The sequence below is a fragment of the Cupressus sempervirens genome, chromosome 3 (assembly GCF_028749045.1).
Source record: "Cupressus sempervirens isolate cs-2001-9-10 chromosome 3, ASM2874904v1, whole genome shotgun sequence".
Taxonomy (NCBI): domain Eukaryota; kingdom Viridiplantae; phylum Streptophyta; class Pinopsida; order Cupressales; family Cupressaceae; genus Cupressus; species Cupressus sempervirens.
This window is the reverse complement of record NC_143120.1, coordinates 283,445,167-283,463,702: the sequence shown is the minus strand read 5'-3', so window position 1 is coordinate 283,463,702 and position 18,536 is coordinate 283,445,167. Positions and strand designations below refer to the sequence as shown.

Here is an 18,536-nt window from a genome sequence, read left to right as displayed (position 1 = left end):
CAAATATCATTACTTCCTATTTTAGAATAGCAAACCCATACTTTATCATAATGAAACACCACTTTAACTGCATGTTATCACTTAATGGAGTTAGTGGAAGATGTTAAGGACCTTCTTGGTTGTCTTAGTAGTCATTTCATGGGTTTGAGACATAATCACTTCCCTTTGTGAAGAGTTGGCTGAAAATCAGCAAATTACATGTTGTTGCAAAGAAAATATAGTCATAGGATGTTGGAAGATTGTTTTCACTTATAGGATGTTTAATAATCTCTTGGAAGGATGGAATAGATGACAGACTGAAGTTTGTGAGATAGTTATTAGGTGTTCCTTGAAGTGTCTAAGGTGTTAGTTTGAAGCAAGAAATTGATTATGATTCATTTCTCAAATTTGCTCATTTTTCCCTTATTGCTTCCCAAGTCTTGAATAGGGAAAGTGATCAAGTAATTTTTTGAAGTTGGGTAGAAGTTTGTTCAGTGTTGTAACCAAGTTGAAAAGAGTCTTTGAAGACACTTAGGAAGGTGGGAAAGGTAGTTTTCCTTAAAAGTGTTCTTGTTGGGAATCTGCTAGCTTTTGGTGTGAGCACTCTACATTATTTTGGATGCAAATTATATAAAAATGAAATACATGAAATGTACTTAAAATGTAAACAAGAAAGACAAGATATATATTATGATAACTAAGAATGTAATACATGAACAAACATATAATATATTATGATAACCAATAATGTCATTCATGAACAAACATATCATATATTATGATAACCAATAATGTCATAAGTCTAATAATGTCATGCATCAAATATATGTCATACATCAAATATAAAATGTTATATATACATCAAATGTATGTTGAATATGTCCACTAACATAAAATTCAAGATATATGTCTACTAATGCATATACATGTGTGTCTATCCCTATATCTTTTCCTTCACACGAGGGGAAGGAAACAAATCCCTAGAGGTCTTTGGTCGTTGCATGGAGGGAGATGATGGGGATGATGGGGTCTTCCTCACACGCTCACTCATCCTCTTGTTTAAGCTCCTCTCTAACTAGAGTTGATGCAAACAAAGTAGATATGAATCAATAATTATTATACATTGAAATCAAATATATGTAGACACAAAATTAATTATTTTCTTACCACCATCAAATAGTCACTCTGTACATCCACCTCAAAGGCTCGCGGATGATCAGGTGTAACAAGGACCTATAACAATTCAATCAATATAATCACTCGATCATACTTTTAAATACCATTTGAAATTTCAATACTAACTATTATAAATAACAACTAAAACTATGAAAACTCTTTCATACCTTGATTAATGGCTCTGAACTAGCCATCGTGGTAGCAACTCCATGATCGATGGACTAGTGAAGATGAGGAGTCTCAGATGTCAACAATTGCAAATCATATAATACAATTTACATGTAACATGAAATATGAAACAAATATAATCAAATGAATTAAATTAACATGAAAAAAATGTACCTCTACAAAGCTCGCATCATGCCTAGGCTTAGAGTCCCTTATGAATGTCGATGGTCCAGTAGAGAACTGATGCACATGGATAAAAAGAAAATTTTCAATCCTTCATATGATTACTTAATAAATATATGTATTAATTTAAATGATTAAATTGATACATACCTCTCGAATCATCAACAAGACATAAAATGGGGTCAGAGAATCTGTACTAAGGCCATCAACACTCTTATCTTAAATTTTGAACAATTTCAAGACATGCTAATTAATTAGTCATTTACTATACATATGAAATGTGATCAAATTGGTTTATTATAATTGTAATTTACCTGTGTGTCAATGCCAAATGTGTCACTCAGGTACTCATCAGTGACTAGCCCATCATCCATAGTATCTCCAATGTGGCTGCCAAATTGTTAGAAAAAAAGATTAATTTAATTTCATTAATTAAATTGCTTTTTCTCCCTTCTTAAGAGTTCTCTTTATGCACCTTTTGCATTTTCCATTTAATAATTAATTAGTAATTATTAAATGGCTTTTACCTTTTAGGTCACCCTTTGTAACTTTTTAGGTTACTCTTTTAGATTTCGATCTCCTTTTATAAGGATTGATCTTTTGTAATAATCTACATCTTTCTTTTTCTAATAATACAATTTGTATATTTTCATAGCAAACCCTCGCCTCTTCTTGTCTTTTTTTTTTCTCTGTGACAGGTTTTCTACATGAAAGTATTCGAGGGCTTTGTGGATTTATTTTGTGTATTATTCAAACCCTTCACAAATGTGCATAAGGATCCACATGATGTGCGCATGTGACCGTGATGCAAAGAAGGCTCCTCCTCAACTAATGGACTGACACAATGAATGAGGGTTTGTGTCAAAGCATTGATAGTCTCTAAAGTACTGGTCTCTACATGTTCTTTCACTACTAAAGAAATAATCACATGCTTACCCTATGGCTTGACAACAGGCACCCTATCTACATTAGGGTCACAACGTGCTTTCGGCCTCTCAAATGATGACCCCCCCACCTCTACCCTACCCTAAGAATCTAAGAATATCAAAATGGTTGGGGATCTCCCCAAGGACAAATTCACAATACAATTTCTTTAAGAAATACATTGAAACCTCATGATTATTGCAAGAAGGGGCATCAAAGACCATCCACCATCTATCCCAAAAGTTATTTCTAATATCATCATGTACGCACCAATAAATGGGAAACCTTTTAGTTGTATGTTTAACAATGTCTTGTTCTCCGAGTTTTTTAAACAATACACATGTTTCATTTTGCTATTTCCTTTTTTCATACATCTTTATAGGATAATTTGTTTGCATAATATCTTCTTTGTTCTTTTCTCTCAACATGCCAAATATCCAACTAACCACTAATAGAAGCTACATGACTCATAATAGACTCAACAGAGGATGCCAATTGTGCTCTCATAGGATTAGTATTCCTGCAAGCTTTCAACCTAATAGTCATTGCTTCTAATTCATTTTTCCCTCTTTCTATTTCATTCATTATATTGTCTTGAGTGCCAAGATGAGGTGTTTGAATTAGTGGAGGTTACAAAAGTTCATATTGATCTTGTGGAGGGGTTTCATTTTGATTTTGTTGATTAGGCTCGGGATTTGGTGGTTGATTATTCACATTTCTTAATAAGAAACCAATTGCATTTTAAATAAGTAAATAAATTTGAACCAAAACTAAAAAAACATACAAAACAATGCAAAAACAAGAGTAGAAAACATACTATGTGATCCCGATCTTGATATCTAATGATGAGGAGGCATTTTGAGGACGATATTGAGCAAATTCTTCAACTTTTACAAATCGTGTGCACACTGTTGAGGGGAAAGAAGGCAGCAAAAAAAAAAAAAAAACATGAAATGAAATGGGTCGTGGGTTTGCAACCCATATATAAAAACTTCTAAGTTTTTAAAGCATGCACGAGCTTTGGCTTGTGAAGCCCAAGCCAAAGTGCGTGCGCACTTTTAGAATTATTAAAATCTAAGTTGGGTATCATCTTTTTGGCACCACAACTTGGTACATTCACCCCTATACTGCTCTCAATTTCCTAAGATCTTGTAGTGAGGCTTTTGAAAGACTTCCCCTACTTTGATGGCCATAATGCTCCCCTTTGTACTCTACAAAGGCCAAGTTGGTATATAGTTTTCTCTTTGATGCCCCTACTGTCCTAGACCATCTCAACCATAAATGGAGCTCCAACTTTGACCACTCATGTTGGATGAAAATTCTTGTAAATCTCTGCCACTTACCCATTGAAGCAAAAAATCCAATGTTTTATTTGGCATCTATTATTACACATACTCCCCTTGTCCAAGCTTGGTGCAGAACCTAATCTCTTCTCAATTTATCTTCTTCCAAAATCAATGTATAGCTTTTTTTACTGCACCTTTGTCAAGGGCCTTTGGAGGATCTTTAGTCTTAAGGTGGATTGTGATATGTCTGTTTTTGATATCATTACTAGTTTTATTGGAGTTAATAAAATGTTCATCTCATTTTGGTCTAGTTTTGCTTCTCCTATGCTTTGGCACATTGAAAAATTAATAATGAGGATATTTTCAAGGGTACTTTTAAAATTCTTATTGAGTCTCTATGAAGACTCGTATATTTTAACATTTCTTTGCAAGTGACTATGATTATGCAGATGAAAGAGAATAAGTTGCTCAAGGTTATCAATGAATGTGCCACCATATGAAAGAAAGAAGGCATTCCTTATGAATTTAAAACCAAAGACAACTTTGAGTTTGACTTTGATTGCACACTTAAGCAATTTTTGGAGCAAATCAAGAGCAAGAAACTAAAAGAAGCTTCTACTAGCATTGCACCAGCATCCAATGAACCCCAAGTCTCTTTTGCTAAAATCAGCAATGGCATTGCCCAGCCCTGCCCTACCTTGTTGTTGGAGCCCAACCTCCTCCTACTCTACCTTAGGAAGCATGGTTTTAAAACCTGCATAACATCATTCAAGAAGATGGCCTCATACTCAAATGGGCTAATGCCCCCCTACCATGGACTACATGGTTCAAAATGTAATAATTATAATTGTTGTGTGGTTTTTTGGAAATGGGCTCTTTGTAAGGTGTGTTATTGTAAGATCTAAATGAGCCTTAGATCAATACAAACTTTGATGGTATCTGGTATATGTGTCAATATTAGAACAATGCAATAATGTGATGATCTAGCTCCTTATATTTAATAGGAGAATATAAATCCTATGTCTTAGATAAGAAATAAACACTATATAGAAATGCTAATCTTAAAAAGAAATGTCAATGACTTAAAATCACAAAGAATGTATTCATACATTTTGGGGAAGAAGATTCTCTCATGGATTTATGTTTATATTTTTTTGTGTGCACTACTTTTCATTTCAAAGCTTTTTTATCCATTGACTTTTAGCCTCCTGTATTATTTGTTGCACTCTCCCTTTATAAAAATGCAAGTTTGTCTTTTTAACATAAGTTTGTTATTCTTTTTAGAAATATCAAAGACGGAATGCAAAGTGATGTCTTCTCATCTAACATCAAATATCACCTGTGATTGATTTGTGAAATCTCACAGACCTGGAAGTGAACCTATTCTAATACCAGGTTGACTTTAGGAGGATCGCTTACAAATGTAGTAACATTCTCGTGGTGGTATGTGTGTTCCAAGTGCAACGATCTCTTTTTATGTTGTGGATGAGATATGGATAGATAGGTCCCTTCATGGGACATGTCAATTCATTAATATTTAATTAATATAATAGTTTATTATTTAACCACACACACACACACACACAAATATCACATCTTTATAACTTCAATTTAGTCTAATGAGTTTATCCAACTAAAGCTACAAATGTTAACACTCCTTAGCTAGGGAGGATAAACATAAGATATATATTACACCATTGGTAATATTAGGAATGACAAATTTTAAAAATATCTTTGATCAAAAGATATCCACCAATTTGATATCATGAGTAGTGGCCTCCAAAATATCAACATATACTATTCACCAAATGCTTTGAATAATGGCCTGTAGAATATCAACACGTGATATTCAACATTTTGAAATCACTAGTATTGACCTCTAAAATATCTGTTGGTGTAAATTAGTACTTTACTATTTACACTTACTTAAGTTTACTTAGGTTAATGCATTAGTTAATTACTTTGCATTATTTTTATTATTTTTATGAGACACTTAGGATTTTGTGCCACCTTGTGATTTGTCATGTTGACAACACAGGAGTCTGCACCTTTATTTGAGCACATGGTGTCTACAACACTGTTTTGCGTATCCCACCCTTGTAGGCTTATCCTCTCATCACCGCACTTACTTTTGTGCTTAATGGAGGATAATCCATCACTGGTGGACATGTGCTTGGTTGTTTGACACTTCATTGTGCTAACTTCTAGGCATTCTAGAAGCTCTCCTGTAGCCTTTATAATCAGGCACTCCTAGTGTACTCTGCATTATGCATAGCATATTCACATTCTGAACAGAGCAATGTATTCGGACATACTCTGATTAATTGATCATACTCTCTTTTGGTCTTCATTGTGCTTGTGTTTGAGTTCTTGGTTATTGGGTGAATTTTGCCCTTAAGCAAATTCTTACATGGTATCAGAGCTTGGAGACTTTCTCATCACATAGTCGTTCGAGACCTCTTGCTTCATCACCTCAGCCTGAATCCGGAGTGCTGCAGAAGTTGGGAGCGTCCAGCATCAGATCTGACCTCTCCATTGCGTTCGGAACGCTGAACCGGTGAAAATCGACTATAAGCAAGCCTACTTTGGCTCAAAGTCGATCGTGAGGCAAAAAAAATTTTGCAAATCGGAACTCGGAAGCCCCGATTTGCGGTATGGGTATGATTTTTTTCGCAGATTTATGAATTAATTTTCGAATCTGCTATTTTATTTTCTCTATCTATTTCCGTCAGTGTATTTTCAAAAATTTTACTGGCCTATCAGAGAAAATTTTTTGGCCGAACCGGGCAGTGACACCCCGGCTTGGCTCTGTATTTTTGTGGCAGATATATATTTTAAATTTCGCAGGGTTTTAATTTTAAATCGGCGGCCTAATAGCAAGTCAGCCGTATCTGCGAAATCCGGCGACTCACCCGCCGCAATCCTCCGACCGGCGGCACAACCCCAAGCACACCGGCGGAGTGTTTGTTTAAAGCGCTGCGGAGGTTTGTTTATATTAAGTGCTCAAAGCGCACAACCCAAAAATGTGGGATCTTTGCATTTGACAAACCCCGGCGGGACCAGACTTTGCAGCCCGCTGAGTTCGTCTTCCAGTTTCAGACAACGATTTTTTTGGCGCCGCAGACTTTTCTACCCGCCCGCACAGGGATCTCCGACGTTGCCGTTGATATCTCCGGCGGCCACTGTGATCTGCTTCTTCCGGCGGCGACTGATCTCCGACCCCCCGCGTGACAGAGGATCCCGGCATTTTTTGGCGAACTTCCGGCAAGGAAAAAAGATTAACAGCGTCGGCGAAACTGTTTTGTCTCCGGCTTCGGCATCGTTTCCTGGCTACGAAGAGAGTTTCCGGCATCCTTTGTTTTTTAATCTGCGACTTTTCGGCAGCATCCTTTTGCAGAGTCCGACAGTTTGTCCGGCTAGATCTCCGCCCTCGATCTGTCTTCTTCCGGCTTCCCGCAGACCATCCGGATTTCGATCTGCTGATTCCAGCGACGACTTGCTATTTTCGCCCCCGCAGTGACTACCTCGGCAGATCTGCTTCCTCCGGCACGTTGCAGTTCCTCCTTCCGCCGAGGGTTTCGTTTTGGCTTCGTTCAAACACCGACGAGCGGGTAGCCACCCGGCATTGCCACGTAATCCTGTGGACATCCGGTGCATTCTATTTGCCACGTCACTTGTACGGATCGCCACGTGCATGTTCGTACATCACAGTCACCCTAAGGGGACTTTCTTTGCTGACATCATCTTTTTAGGGGGGGTTATTTGATTTTTTGGAGGTTCTTTTGATTGATCCATCATGGAAGAGGATGATTTGATTTAATTGACCACACACAACTATCAAGAATGGAGTCAACTTGCTATCAGATATCTTAGTCAGCACAATGTACTACCCTATACACCAGGTCTTGAGTTTACTTTTGATCAGCATGACATCATTTTGCGTACTCTCTGGTTACATATGGATTATGACGTTATTGACTTCGTCACAGATGAAGTTAAGTTCACTGATCCCTATGATGTTTGGATGTTTCTTTGGGAGACTTATGGAGATCCATCTATTCCTCCCTTCCCAAAGGAACTCATTCCTCCAGTTGCAGCTGACACTTCTTCCGATGAGATCACACCTCCCGCTCTTGTTGCTCCTACTGACCCTGTTCCAGCCACAGATGCTTCGGATTCAATGCAACAGGATACTTTATGTCTTCCTACTCTACCTTCATGCGAAGACTTCCCTTCAAACATTGCCCAGTTGTTCGTGGAGTCTCACATTGAAGATGTGGGAGCCATTCTTGATGACATCCGTCTACTTTTTGAGGCGGACACTTCATCTTTTGCCGCAGTTATAGATTCATGCACTTCAGCATTACAGGGTACACATGGTCTTCCAGGTGCTGATTTCTTGCCAGACATTTCAGCTCTGTTCTTGGAGTCACACACAGTTGATATGGGAGACTTTTATGATGATTTCTTGCTTCTCTTTGCTGAGACTGATTCTTCTACAGTTATTGTACATTCTCTACATGATCAATCATTTCAGGTTGGTGTGATTGTGGATACTTATGTCCAACCTCTACAGGTGATCTCTCTCACATTCGAGAAGACTGTTGGTGTTTTGACACAGGTTTCAGAGATACCAGTCATCATTGAGATTCCTTCTCCATCCAGGGGACACTTCTCGCCTGTACTCTTGCCATTGTTTCTTCCAAAGGGGAGGAACATTGTTCAGAGGTCGTGGATCAGCTTCTTCATCGGAGCACTTCTCACTGATTGGCACACTATTTTTAAGGGGGGGGACTACTTCGTCTCTTTCTTCTCTCTTTTGGGGGGGGAGCCTCTTCTGTCTCTCTTCCTTCTTTCATTCTCTTTTGTATATATTGGATGTATGTCATAATGGGGGGGTCTTGATTACTCCATCCATCAATGCATCCATCTTTATCTCTCTTTTTGGGGGAGGGTTTTTCCCATGAGGTTTTCCCTCTTTCCCCGCTTTATGGGAGATTTGCATTGCATTTCATTATGTACATGGGTACCTAACATGGCTTAGTAGTCGGGACCCATTCTGCATCTTCATCCTAACTCGTAAGCTTAAGCGCATTCCCCTAACTTGCACTTAAGGGGGGGTGTTGGTGTAAATTAGTACTTTACTATTTACACTTACTTAAGTTTACTTAGGTTAATGCATTAGTTAATTACTTTGCATTATTTTTATTATTTTTATGAGACACTTAGGATTTTGTGCCACCTTGTGATTTGTCATGTTGACAACACAGGAGTCTGCACCTTTATTTGAGCACATGGTGTCTACAACACTGTTTTGCGTATCCCACCCTTGTAGGCTTATCCTCTCATCACCGCACTTACTTCCATGCTTAATGGAGGATAATCCATCACTGGTGGACATGTGCTTGGTTGTTTGACACTTCATTGTGCTAACTTCTAGGCATTCTAGAAGCTCTCCTGTAGCCTTTATAATCAAGCACTCCTAGTGTACTCTGCATTATGCATAGCATATTCACGTTCTGAACAGAGCAATGTATTCGAACATACTCTGATTAATTGATCATACTTTCTTTTGGTCTTCATTGTGCTTGTGTTTGAGTTCTTGGTTCTTGGGTGAATTTTGCCCTTAAGCAAATTCTTACAATATCAACATATGATATTCACCAAATACTTTGAGTAATGGCTTGCAAAATATCAACATATGAAATTCACCACATATTCAATAAAGTTTGATATCACATCTGATATCATAAGTATTGGCTTCCAAAATATCAACATATGATATTCACCAAATACTCTCAGTAATGACCTCCAAAATGTTGAGATGCAATATATTCAACAAGTACTATATAAACATCCATCATGCAAAGTATAATCTATCATGATCTGCATAGACATCGTAAGATATCCATCATAATAGAAAATTAAGTTATTGTAAGATTGTCACCTTCCTATAACTTTTGCAAATACAAGTGAAAATCATTTAGAAGTCATCACTTCCTCATAATGTACAATGACATAATTTTTCCAATAATTATGTAATCATATAAGATTATTCCAATAAAAAATAAACAATTAATATTTACGTCCAATCGGTGCCTATTCGACTCCCTCCCAATAGTAAACATGTTTGCTATTTCTTCCCATATTTCATATCTCCCACTTTGTGTTTGTCTGACCAATATTATAATGACACGAATGATGATGTTAGCGTTTCAGAGAAACTTTATTCCACTGCTGGTATGATGTCAACGCTTGTCTACTAGTGATTTTTAATTAACAGGAAGGCCCTGAAATCCACCAATTACCATATCACCGAATTTGGAATATGACGTGATTGGGTCGGAACGAGAATTTTTTTTTTTGTTAAACATAAATCCTCAAACGGTAGTTATGACTCAATAAAAAGTTCTTCAATTTGTAAATAAAGTGTCATTCATAGGGAAGATGTTCATAATATTGTTCACGTGTAAAGTTGGAGATATCCTGCTTGATCCGGTGAGCGAATTTCCATGTTCAATTTAGGGATTATTTTGCGGTAAGTGAATCTCCCATCTGGCCTTGCAAGCCTGATCCGGCACATCATCCAGTGAGACCTTCACAGCTCATCCATTTCTGCCATTTAAATATTCCTCGACAAGGTGGTATCAAACGGGAAGAAGTCTTTGCAACCAAATAACTATACAAGATCTCTACAAAATCACGAGAAAATAGGTGGTTATATATTATACTCAATGAGTTGTATAACTATGGTCAATATTTCTACATGTCATTGAATCTTCACTATCAATTTTGCTGCCACCACACAGGTATTTATTAAACTAAGTATGAGTTACTTCTAGATCGCCAAAAGGCTTGCCACGCTATAAAATATTGAATATTAGGTTCTCCAATAATAGAACCCAAAATAAAAAATTATGTATGAAACATTTGGAATGGATATATTTATTATTATTGTTATTCTTATTATGCCTCCATATTTTGTCATACACAATATTCTCATCATTCTAAATATAATTTTTGCTATCATATACTTTACACAGTAGCTTGATTGAATGCAACTTCATATCCTTCTCGCTTCCTAGCAAATATTCAAATGAAACATCTACTAAAAAATTCTGAATAAATTTTTGGAAAATCAAATCTTCCATATTACATATTTTTGTAACTAGTAAATAATAAGCTTTTGTATTGCATTATCCATCAATCATAAAGATGTTTATAATTCTTGTAAAGTGGAGATTTCAGCAGCACCATTAATATGAGATTCCTCTTTCAAATTGCCTTAGGAAAATGCAATGCACAACCACAATTTCACAGGCTGAAACTTTTTCTAATAGAACAATATATATCGCCTCAATAGAACCAAAGAAAAAGAAAACTCTTTAAAACCTCTGAAGAATTTTCCTTCGTGACAGCAAGTCTAGCATTAATATTGTCTCGAGCTTGTTACCTATTTCGTTCAGAAGACTCTATCTTCATATTTACTCTTAACCTAATTTACTATGACCTGATAATGCCTAGTTCAGTATAAATGAATCTAAGAAATGAACACAATGGCCACAATCTCTGCACGCTCCTGAAAGCTTGTTCAAGCCCGAAGAAAATTCTCTAAAAAAGATTGTTACTATTTTTAGAAATATCAAAGACAGAATGCAAAGTGGTGTCTTCTCATCTAACATCAAATACCAACTACGATTGATTTATGAAATCTCACTGATTTGGAAGTGAACCTCCTCTGATCCCATGTTGATTTTAGGAGGATTGTTTGCAGATGTAGTCACACTGTCTTCTCGGTATGTGTGATCTAAGTGCAATTTGAATGAGATTAGATAGACATATCCCTTCATTGGACATGTTAATTCATTAACAAATAATTTATTATCAATTGTCTCATTATTTATTATTTCAAATATTGATGGTACATTAATCAACTTTTATAAAATAGTATCCACGATAATTTAACAAATATACATATTTGTTTAAAATAATATATTTGTACACATTAGATATGGTTCCTAACACACAAGTTGTGTCAATGTTAACAATATGCTAAATCTTGCATAAGAACAAGACTAAGATCTAATCCTCAAATGAAGCATTGAAATTTGTGGCATTGCTTTGATATATATTTTATCTTTAAGCATTGGATTATTCTAATTCTTCCTTAAATCTACTAACTGTTGCTAGAAGATAGAACGCTATATGGTTGTATGGTTGAATTGTAGTTACCATGGTGCTATCAAAATTACTCTAGTATTATCTTTTTATGGATAATGAACCAAAACTGACATTAACTATTATTTATTGAGATTAATTATTATTTGTTAAACTTGAGTAGGCTCAAATTCAAGAGCTCTAAAATTAGAGTCTCACAACTTTATTGATGTACTGTAAATTGTTGCCTAAAATTACTACAAATATTGTATTGTAATTATTATTTCCAAATAATTCAATTGGTCTTGCTTTTATAGAGAAATTTTTATCTTTAAAATAACATATATCTTTTTAAAATTACAAAAAATTAAATCCATTCAAACATACCTCCCCCATTGTTTAACGTAAAAAATTATTCTACACGTACCCTTTCCTTCAGACACCCCCTACACTTTCCTTCAAACACACCTTGTAAACTGTACACCCACTTAGTGGACTGTAGGTGACAGCTTCATGGTCACTCTGCAAAGCATGCATGAGTTTTATGAAATCAATTTACAACACAGCATCAAATTACGCATTTAAAAATCACATATTAATGGTGTGTGGTAATCATTGTATATTTCCAACCACTTACAGCTATTTACACGTTTCATAACTTTTCATATTGTAATTTAATTGGCCTTCCACCAAATCTTAAAACTCCCCTACAGATATCGAATATGTATTGTATACTTTACCTTTTCCCCATATGTAACGGCACTTAGCAGTAGCTAACATTGATGATCTACTGAAATACTCAGACAGTAACTAAAGTGAATCACCAGCACAGAATATTCTTCTTAAATGCAAATAATTGTATTAATACTAACGATGATCATTGCCTTTAACTTTTTCCTTAACAAGTATTGCACTATTATTTCTTTGTAGATTCAATGGACAATTCTTATTTTTGGATTGTTTCATTGGTATTTGTTGAACAACGTCATCGTTCACACTGTTCATGTTCTCTCTCTCTAATAAACATCATATTACATTGATGTCACAATTTATCGTACTCAAAAGGGATTAGTACAAGCTTATACATTCTCTTTACCTTGGCTGCCACATATGTTGTCCAGCAAACGTGTACATTAACCATATAAAGCAAAGATTCATAAAAACTAGATGAGCCCACTGACACTGCAACCCATAGCCCAGTCCTATGTCCATTCAAACATTAAGGTAGACATCAGGAATGTCTTGAACATGTGACATTACTTGCATTTAACCTATTGGTTTGGCCGTCATGATAAATGTGTATAACCAATCATTAATGATTCAACCCATACACACCATTATAACACTGACAATGTACGGTCACTAAAGTTTTTTCCACAATAAATATAAAATGATTATAAAAAAACAGTTAAATAACCCAAACTCTGGTAACTAAATTGATGCTAAAAACAGTCCAGGTTCTCTTTGAAATGGACTCTCCTACTACTACTCTCACCCATTTGTCACTTGTTGCTAAGATTCACGATTCTCCTGTCTCGTTCTGTCTCAATAACCAGTGTGCATTCTGCTGTGAATGCACTGTCAGTCTCTGGGCCATCTATTACTTTCACTCTAACTGTTGCGTGTGTGCTTGGTGTTCATCTTTTACAGGATCATCTGGTTCTACTATTCCTTTTTGTTGCTGCTACATGGTCCGTTGCAGCAAAGGCCTTGTCTATCAAAGGTTGGTCTGCTTATGTTTCAAGCGCACCATATTTTTTTGGTTTAATGTCTCAGCTGCTGTTGGAATATTTTATATTGGCATCTCCCCTGCTATGATGCCCGCACCCAAGGTTTGTTTGCCTCTTGCAATTTTTCCCTCTTAATGGTGGGGCAAAGCCACATATTGGTTTGTCTCTTGCAATTGTTACCACTCTTAATGGCAGAGCAAAGCCTCCTATTGGTCATAGGAGCTTTGCTAATATTACAAACGCTAGTGTTGATGATACTTGGCCTCTGATGGGAAAAAAAATTATCCTATCCCTTGTGCCCAATCCCCTTGATGGTAGTTTGTGGCCTAGATGTGGTGGAAAATGAAGACTTCATCACCATAGAGGTCTAGTGTTGCAGATTCTACAACCTTTAGCCTTCTCTGCCAAACATTTATAATTGAGGGATGGATTCTTTGAGGCCTCTTTTAGCGAGTAAGGTAAAGCTCTTCCCCTATGCTAAAGATTTCTTATTGCTTCTTTTGAGTACAGAGATTTGGTGTTGCATTGTAAATAGAGGTCTTAGAGAGAGAATTCTCTCCCCTTAAAGCCTTGGCCAACTTCCTTTAACCTCTTGGTAAAACTCTTAACTTGTGTTCAATGTGGGTTACACTAGTCTCTCCCTACAAATTTGGAAGGTTTCTTGTTATAAGGCCAGAAGCAACTAGATTGATCACTTCTTTAAGGTCGACTACACCGCTTCCTAAATGGGGCACACTACATTTGATCCCATTCTAATGAACATTGACATTTCCAAGCCCCTCTTCATATGGATGTGGTTTCAATGGTTGGGAAAAGGCCTTAGACTCACACTTTTGATTATAAGGGTCTTCCTTTCAGATGCAAATGTTGATTCTCCATTGTTCCCCTAGCTACAAATTCAAATTGTTATCTCTTGTTTCAAGGGCACTATTGAATGGTGGGGTGCCACAGATAAAGATCACTTGACTATTCATGACCCCAGTTCACCATCAGATAGCTCCCCTCAAGTCGATGATGCTTTCTTAGCTTCTTCTGTGGCCCCAACATGCCCTTTGGAACCTAATGGAGAACCTCTACCCTCGAACTTGCAGCCTGCTTTATCTTCAGCTCTAAATTACTCTCTGGTGGTCAATCACCATTCTATTGCTCTGTTTTTGCACATTGATAAGCTCCCTATGGGCGAATCCCCACTGCTTCTCCTTGCTGAAAATTATGAAGATAATATATCGTGGATTGCTGTTAGGAGGAAGAAAGGTCTTTCTAAATCATTGTCCATCCTCGTGCTTTAGTGTTGGGTGAGAGACCATCTTGCACGAGGCCTAAGATTGTCTAAGGTGGACCCCTGGGATCCCAGCTTTTTCTATTCTTTGTAATTAATATCAGTAGCTTGGCTGCAGCTGTACCTCACTCCTTTAGATTACTGTTATTCTGTTGTCTCTGGCCTCTGGCTGATGTGGCGCATCTTTTTTTTCGACCTATGGTAGCTTTAGTAAAATGTTGGGACTTGTTTCTTGATTTTTCTAATTTTAAAAAAATGCAATTATTTTAACTGGAAAGAACAGGGTACATCTCTTGTTAGATCACAAAATACAGAATTGACAGACTATATCCCAACGAGCCCAAAATAAGCATCAACATACTGCACACATTGCACAAGAATACATAGTTATACCATTTTAGCTTTTAGGTCTCCCAATAATGAAATTTAAACTATCAAAGCAAACAAGTGCTATGAATTCTTTGTTTGTTTTGCAATTTTATTTTTATAATTTAAATTGCCAAATTACCGGGCAAAAACAAAATCAAAGCTTTTTCACAAATCAAATGATCCAACACAGAAGCTTTTCTGCCCAGGACACAAGCTCTAACAGTTGAATAATGAGCACTCTTAAAATACAGAAAATTCAAAGCAATATGATAAATGTTCCAATCTATCTTTTTAGTACACAAAATATCAAAGCATTCTGCTATAAAATGTGCAGAGTTCCAAATCATTCATAGGTTCTGTTGAGCAAAAAAAAAATTAATTAATTACAGATGTCAAGATTCGCCAAGGTAAGAACATCCAGAACATTACAGGTGGGAAAAACATAGGAATTGAAACAAAAATAAATCTTACAATTTCCTCAAGCATTCAGCAATATTCCAGTATCTCATTTTTGCAATCAGCTTTAATAACCAAACTAAAGTGAATTCTCTGTGCACACAGTAACATAATCTTGCTTCTTAAAGCACTAATTTTTAATCTTCCAATTCATCTATCAATCCACTTGCAACCAAGTACAAGAAGCAACCAAATACATTTTTTAAAATAAGTACTCTACAACTAATCTCTCTACTTTGGAAGACTACTTCGTATTGACTTGATTAATATTTGCCCTGCGTATTGCTTGTGACATCTCTGCCAAAAAGTCCATAACAGATGACTGCAAAGTAACAAATAACATCACATTATCAAAAGCCAATGTTCAAATGTGTAAGACAGAGCTCAAACTTTCCAAAACGTTAAATGTAAAAAAATGAAAAACATGCACAATAAAATTCAGAGAATGTGCAGAACTCTTACTTGGTAAGCAAGCTTTGAAGATCCCGAACTGGGCCCTCCTCCAGAACTAGAGTAAACAACTGGTTTCTCTGGATTAAAAAAAGATATTATACATGAGGCCAAATATCATGCCTTCGAAACACCAGATAGGGGAAAAAGGTGCCCTTACATTTTATGCCCAAATATTTAGCTTCTTCCAAACCAGGTGTTCTATAATTATTATAGTTCCCTTGAGACATGGGAGTATATGCAGCCATATGAGGATGAGAACACCATTAAAATTAGGATACATGAGCAATCAATAATGGTATGGCTAACTTACATATAAATGACAAATGTAGTAACCAAAAATTGTGGGGACACAAAAATCCTTGTTCATCTACCAGAGTTTGCAAGCAACTATGGACCAAAATCTGGAGATGATAGGTGTATGGCAGTGCAAAAATATCATATAACTAATAGCATATATAGTACTAGATGAATTACTCAAACAAAATGTATAAGAGATTGCAACATAAATATAATATAAGATTTTACTTAGTACTAAACAGCATCCATTAACATAATCTGTAGGCAGCTTAGATGGTCCCTTTGTGCTCTTCACTTATAATTGTGCACCAAGTAAACTAAGGTTTGTCTATGCCAAACTTAATTAAGCTAATTAATATATTATTTTGGAAAGATATCATAAAAAATCCAACCCATTTGAAGTATTGAATCATAATTCTAATGTTGTCTGCTTAATAGCCAACGAGAGCTTCCTGCCTCTGGATGCCAATTTGTAGACCGAAGCCCTGTGGGTGCCATCCAGAAGCGGCCTCCAGGCATCTCAAAGCATGGGGATGCCTCTTCTGGATGCCTGTAGGCAGCATCCGGATGATACCCACAGGGCATCCAGGTGCTTCTGGAAGCCTTGGCATGCCCAGAAGCTAAAAATGCCCAGAACACTCACTTTTTGCCACTTAAAATTGAATTAGACATGTGCAAATATGATTTTTTTATTTCTCTATTTTGCTCCTAAACCCTAAAAAAGCCTAAAAGAGGCCATTCAACCATTGTTCGTGTGATTTTGTTTGCAGCCAGTCTCTCTTTTCATATGATTCTGATTCGGGTTGATGAACATTGAATCAAGAACTATATTTTGATTTTGTAATTGTGATGATTTTAGGATTTGCATTTGAATCATAAACATAGACATAAATGGAGATTTATTGAATTTTGAATTTCAAATGAATGTGTATAAAAGTATTAGCAATGTAACATACTATCAAATAAATAAATTTTGTATATTTCTTTCATTTTTTGCATACGCGCACGCGCACGCACACATCCAAACGCATCTGCATCCCCCAAAACGAATTCCGCCCACCCGATTCTCACATCCGCATTTGCATCTGGATCCACACCCAAATCAGTAATAAGGTTGTCTTTTGCTGCCATTTGCACTTACAATTGTATGAGTTGAGTTGTTATAATTATTGTAAATTTGTCATACTTCTTAGCGTAGCTATTAAAGGGCACATACGGCTAAATGTATGTCATTATTGACAAACCTCGCATGCTAGTACAAGGAGAATTTAGGTCATCTTTTGTGACAGAAAATTAAGAGTCAAGGAACTGACAATACATTGCAAGAAGCAAAGAACTAACATACAAGAAAGAGATGAGGAGATCTGTTCAACTGAGGAACTAAAATCACCAGATAAATTATTTCGTTTTTTCTCAACATACTTTGAAAGTATATAATTCAGAGGCCATTTACTGTGAGGGAACTACCAGCCATCCCTAGAATGCATCAAGGAATGTGCAAGCATCCATGGTTGTCCCAGGGATGACCAAGCCTTTAAGGAAAAAACATCCGAGACTTTCCCTGATCAGGACATGCCCCTTTATGAACAGTGATGGGGGCATGGCAAGGAATATTTTGTGCCTATTTCCAAGTCTGAGGGACATCAATATCTCAGAAATGCTGTTGGACAAAGATTCCAGCACAAAGGTAATTCTTTAATGTTTAAATCCCGTTCCTGAAGAAACTTTGAATAAAGAAATAAGTATTATTGATAGTATATTAGTATGGAATATGGGGATTCCCATTCCTTGTCTATGTTGGGTGAAATTTTATTATTATTCTGTGTTAAAAACAACCACCGATGTCTGAGAATTGATTGATTTATGAGCCATTGAACTGTATTGAGATTCATTTTATATTGGTTTCCAACCGGCATGTACTCTTCCAGTTATTTTAAATGCCTAGCCTTTTGATAATAAACTCTATCAATTAATGCCAACAGACTTGCTCATTTTGTTAGGCTTGCCAAATCAATTTGGTCCTAGTAAATTGGATTTTATACATCCATATCCCCATAAACCAAGAAACCCTGGTAATAA

The 18,536-nt window shown here is 36.3% G+C and overlaps 1 protein-coding gene across 4 annotated transcripts in view; it reads right to left on the bottom strand.

The window, feature by feature from the left end:
* Positions 1–15,683: 15,683 nt before the first annotated feature.
* LOC149566050 (uncharacterized) overlaps positions 15,684–18,536 on the bottom strand; it is a 93,216-nt gene continuing 90,363 nt past the window's right edge. For all 4 annotated transcript variants that reach the window (XM_089819486.1, XM_089819488.1, XM_089819487.1 and 1 more), the window contains 2 exons: positions 16,170–16,237; positions 15,684–16,029 (listed from right to left, as the gene is read on the bottom strand). In XM_089819486.1, coding sequence (XP_089675612.1) covers positions 15,952–16,029; positions 16,170–16,237 — 146 coding nt within the window. In that variant the 3' untranslated portion in view covers positions 15,684–15,951. The remainder of the gene's footprint in view (positions 16,030–16,169; positions 16,238–18,536) is intronic.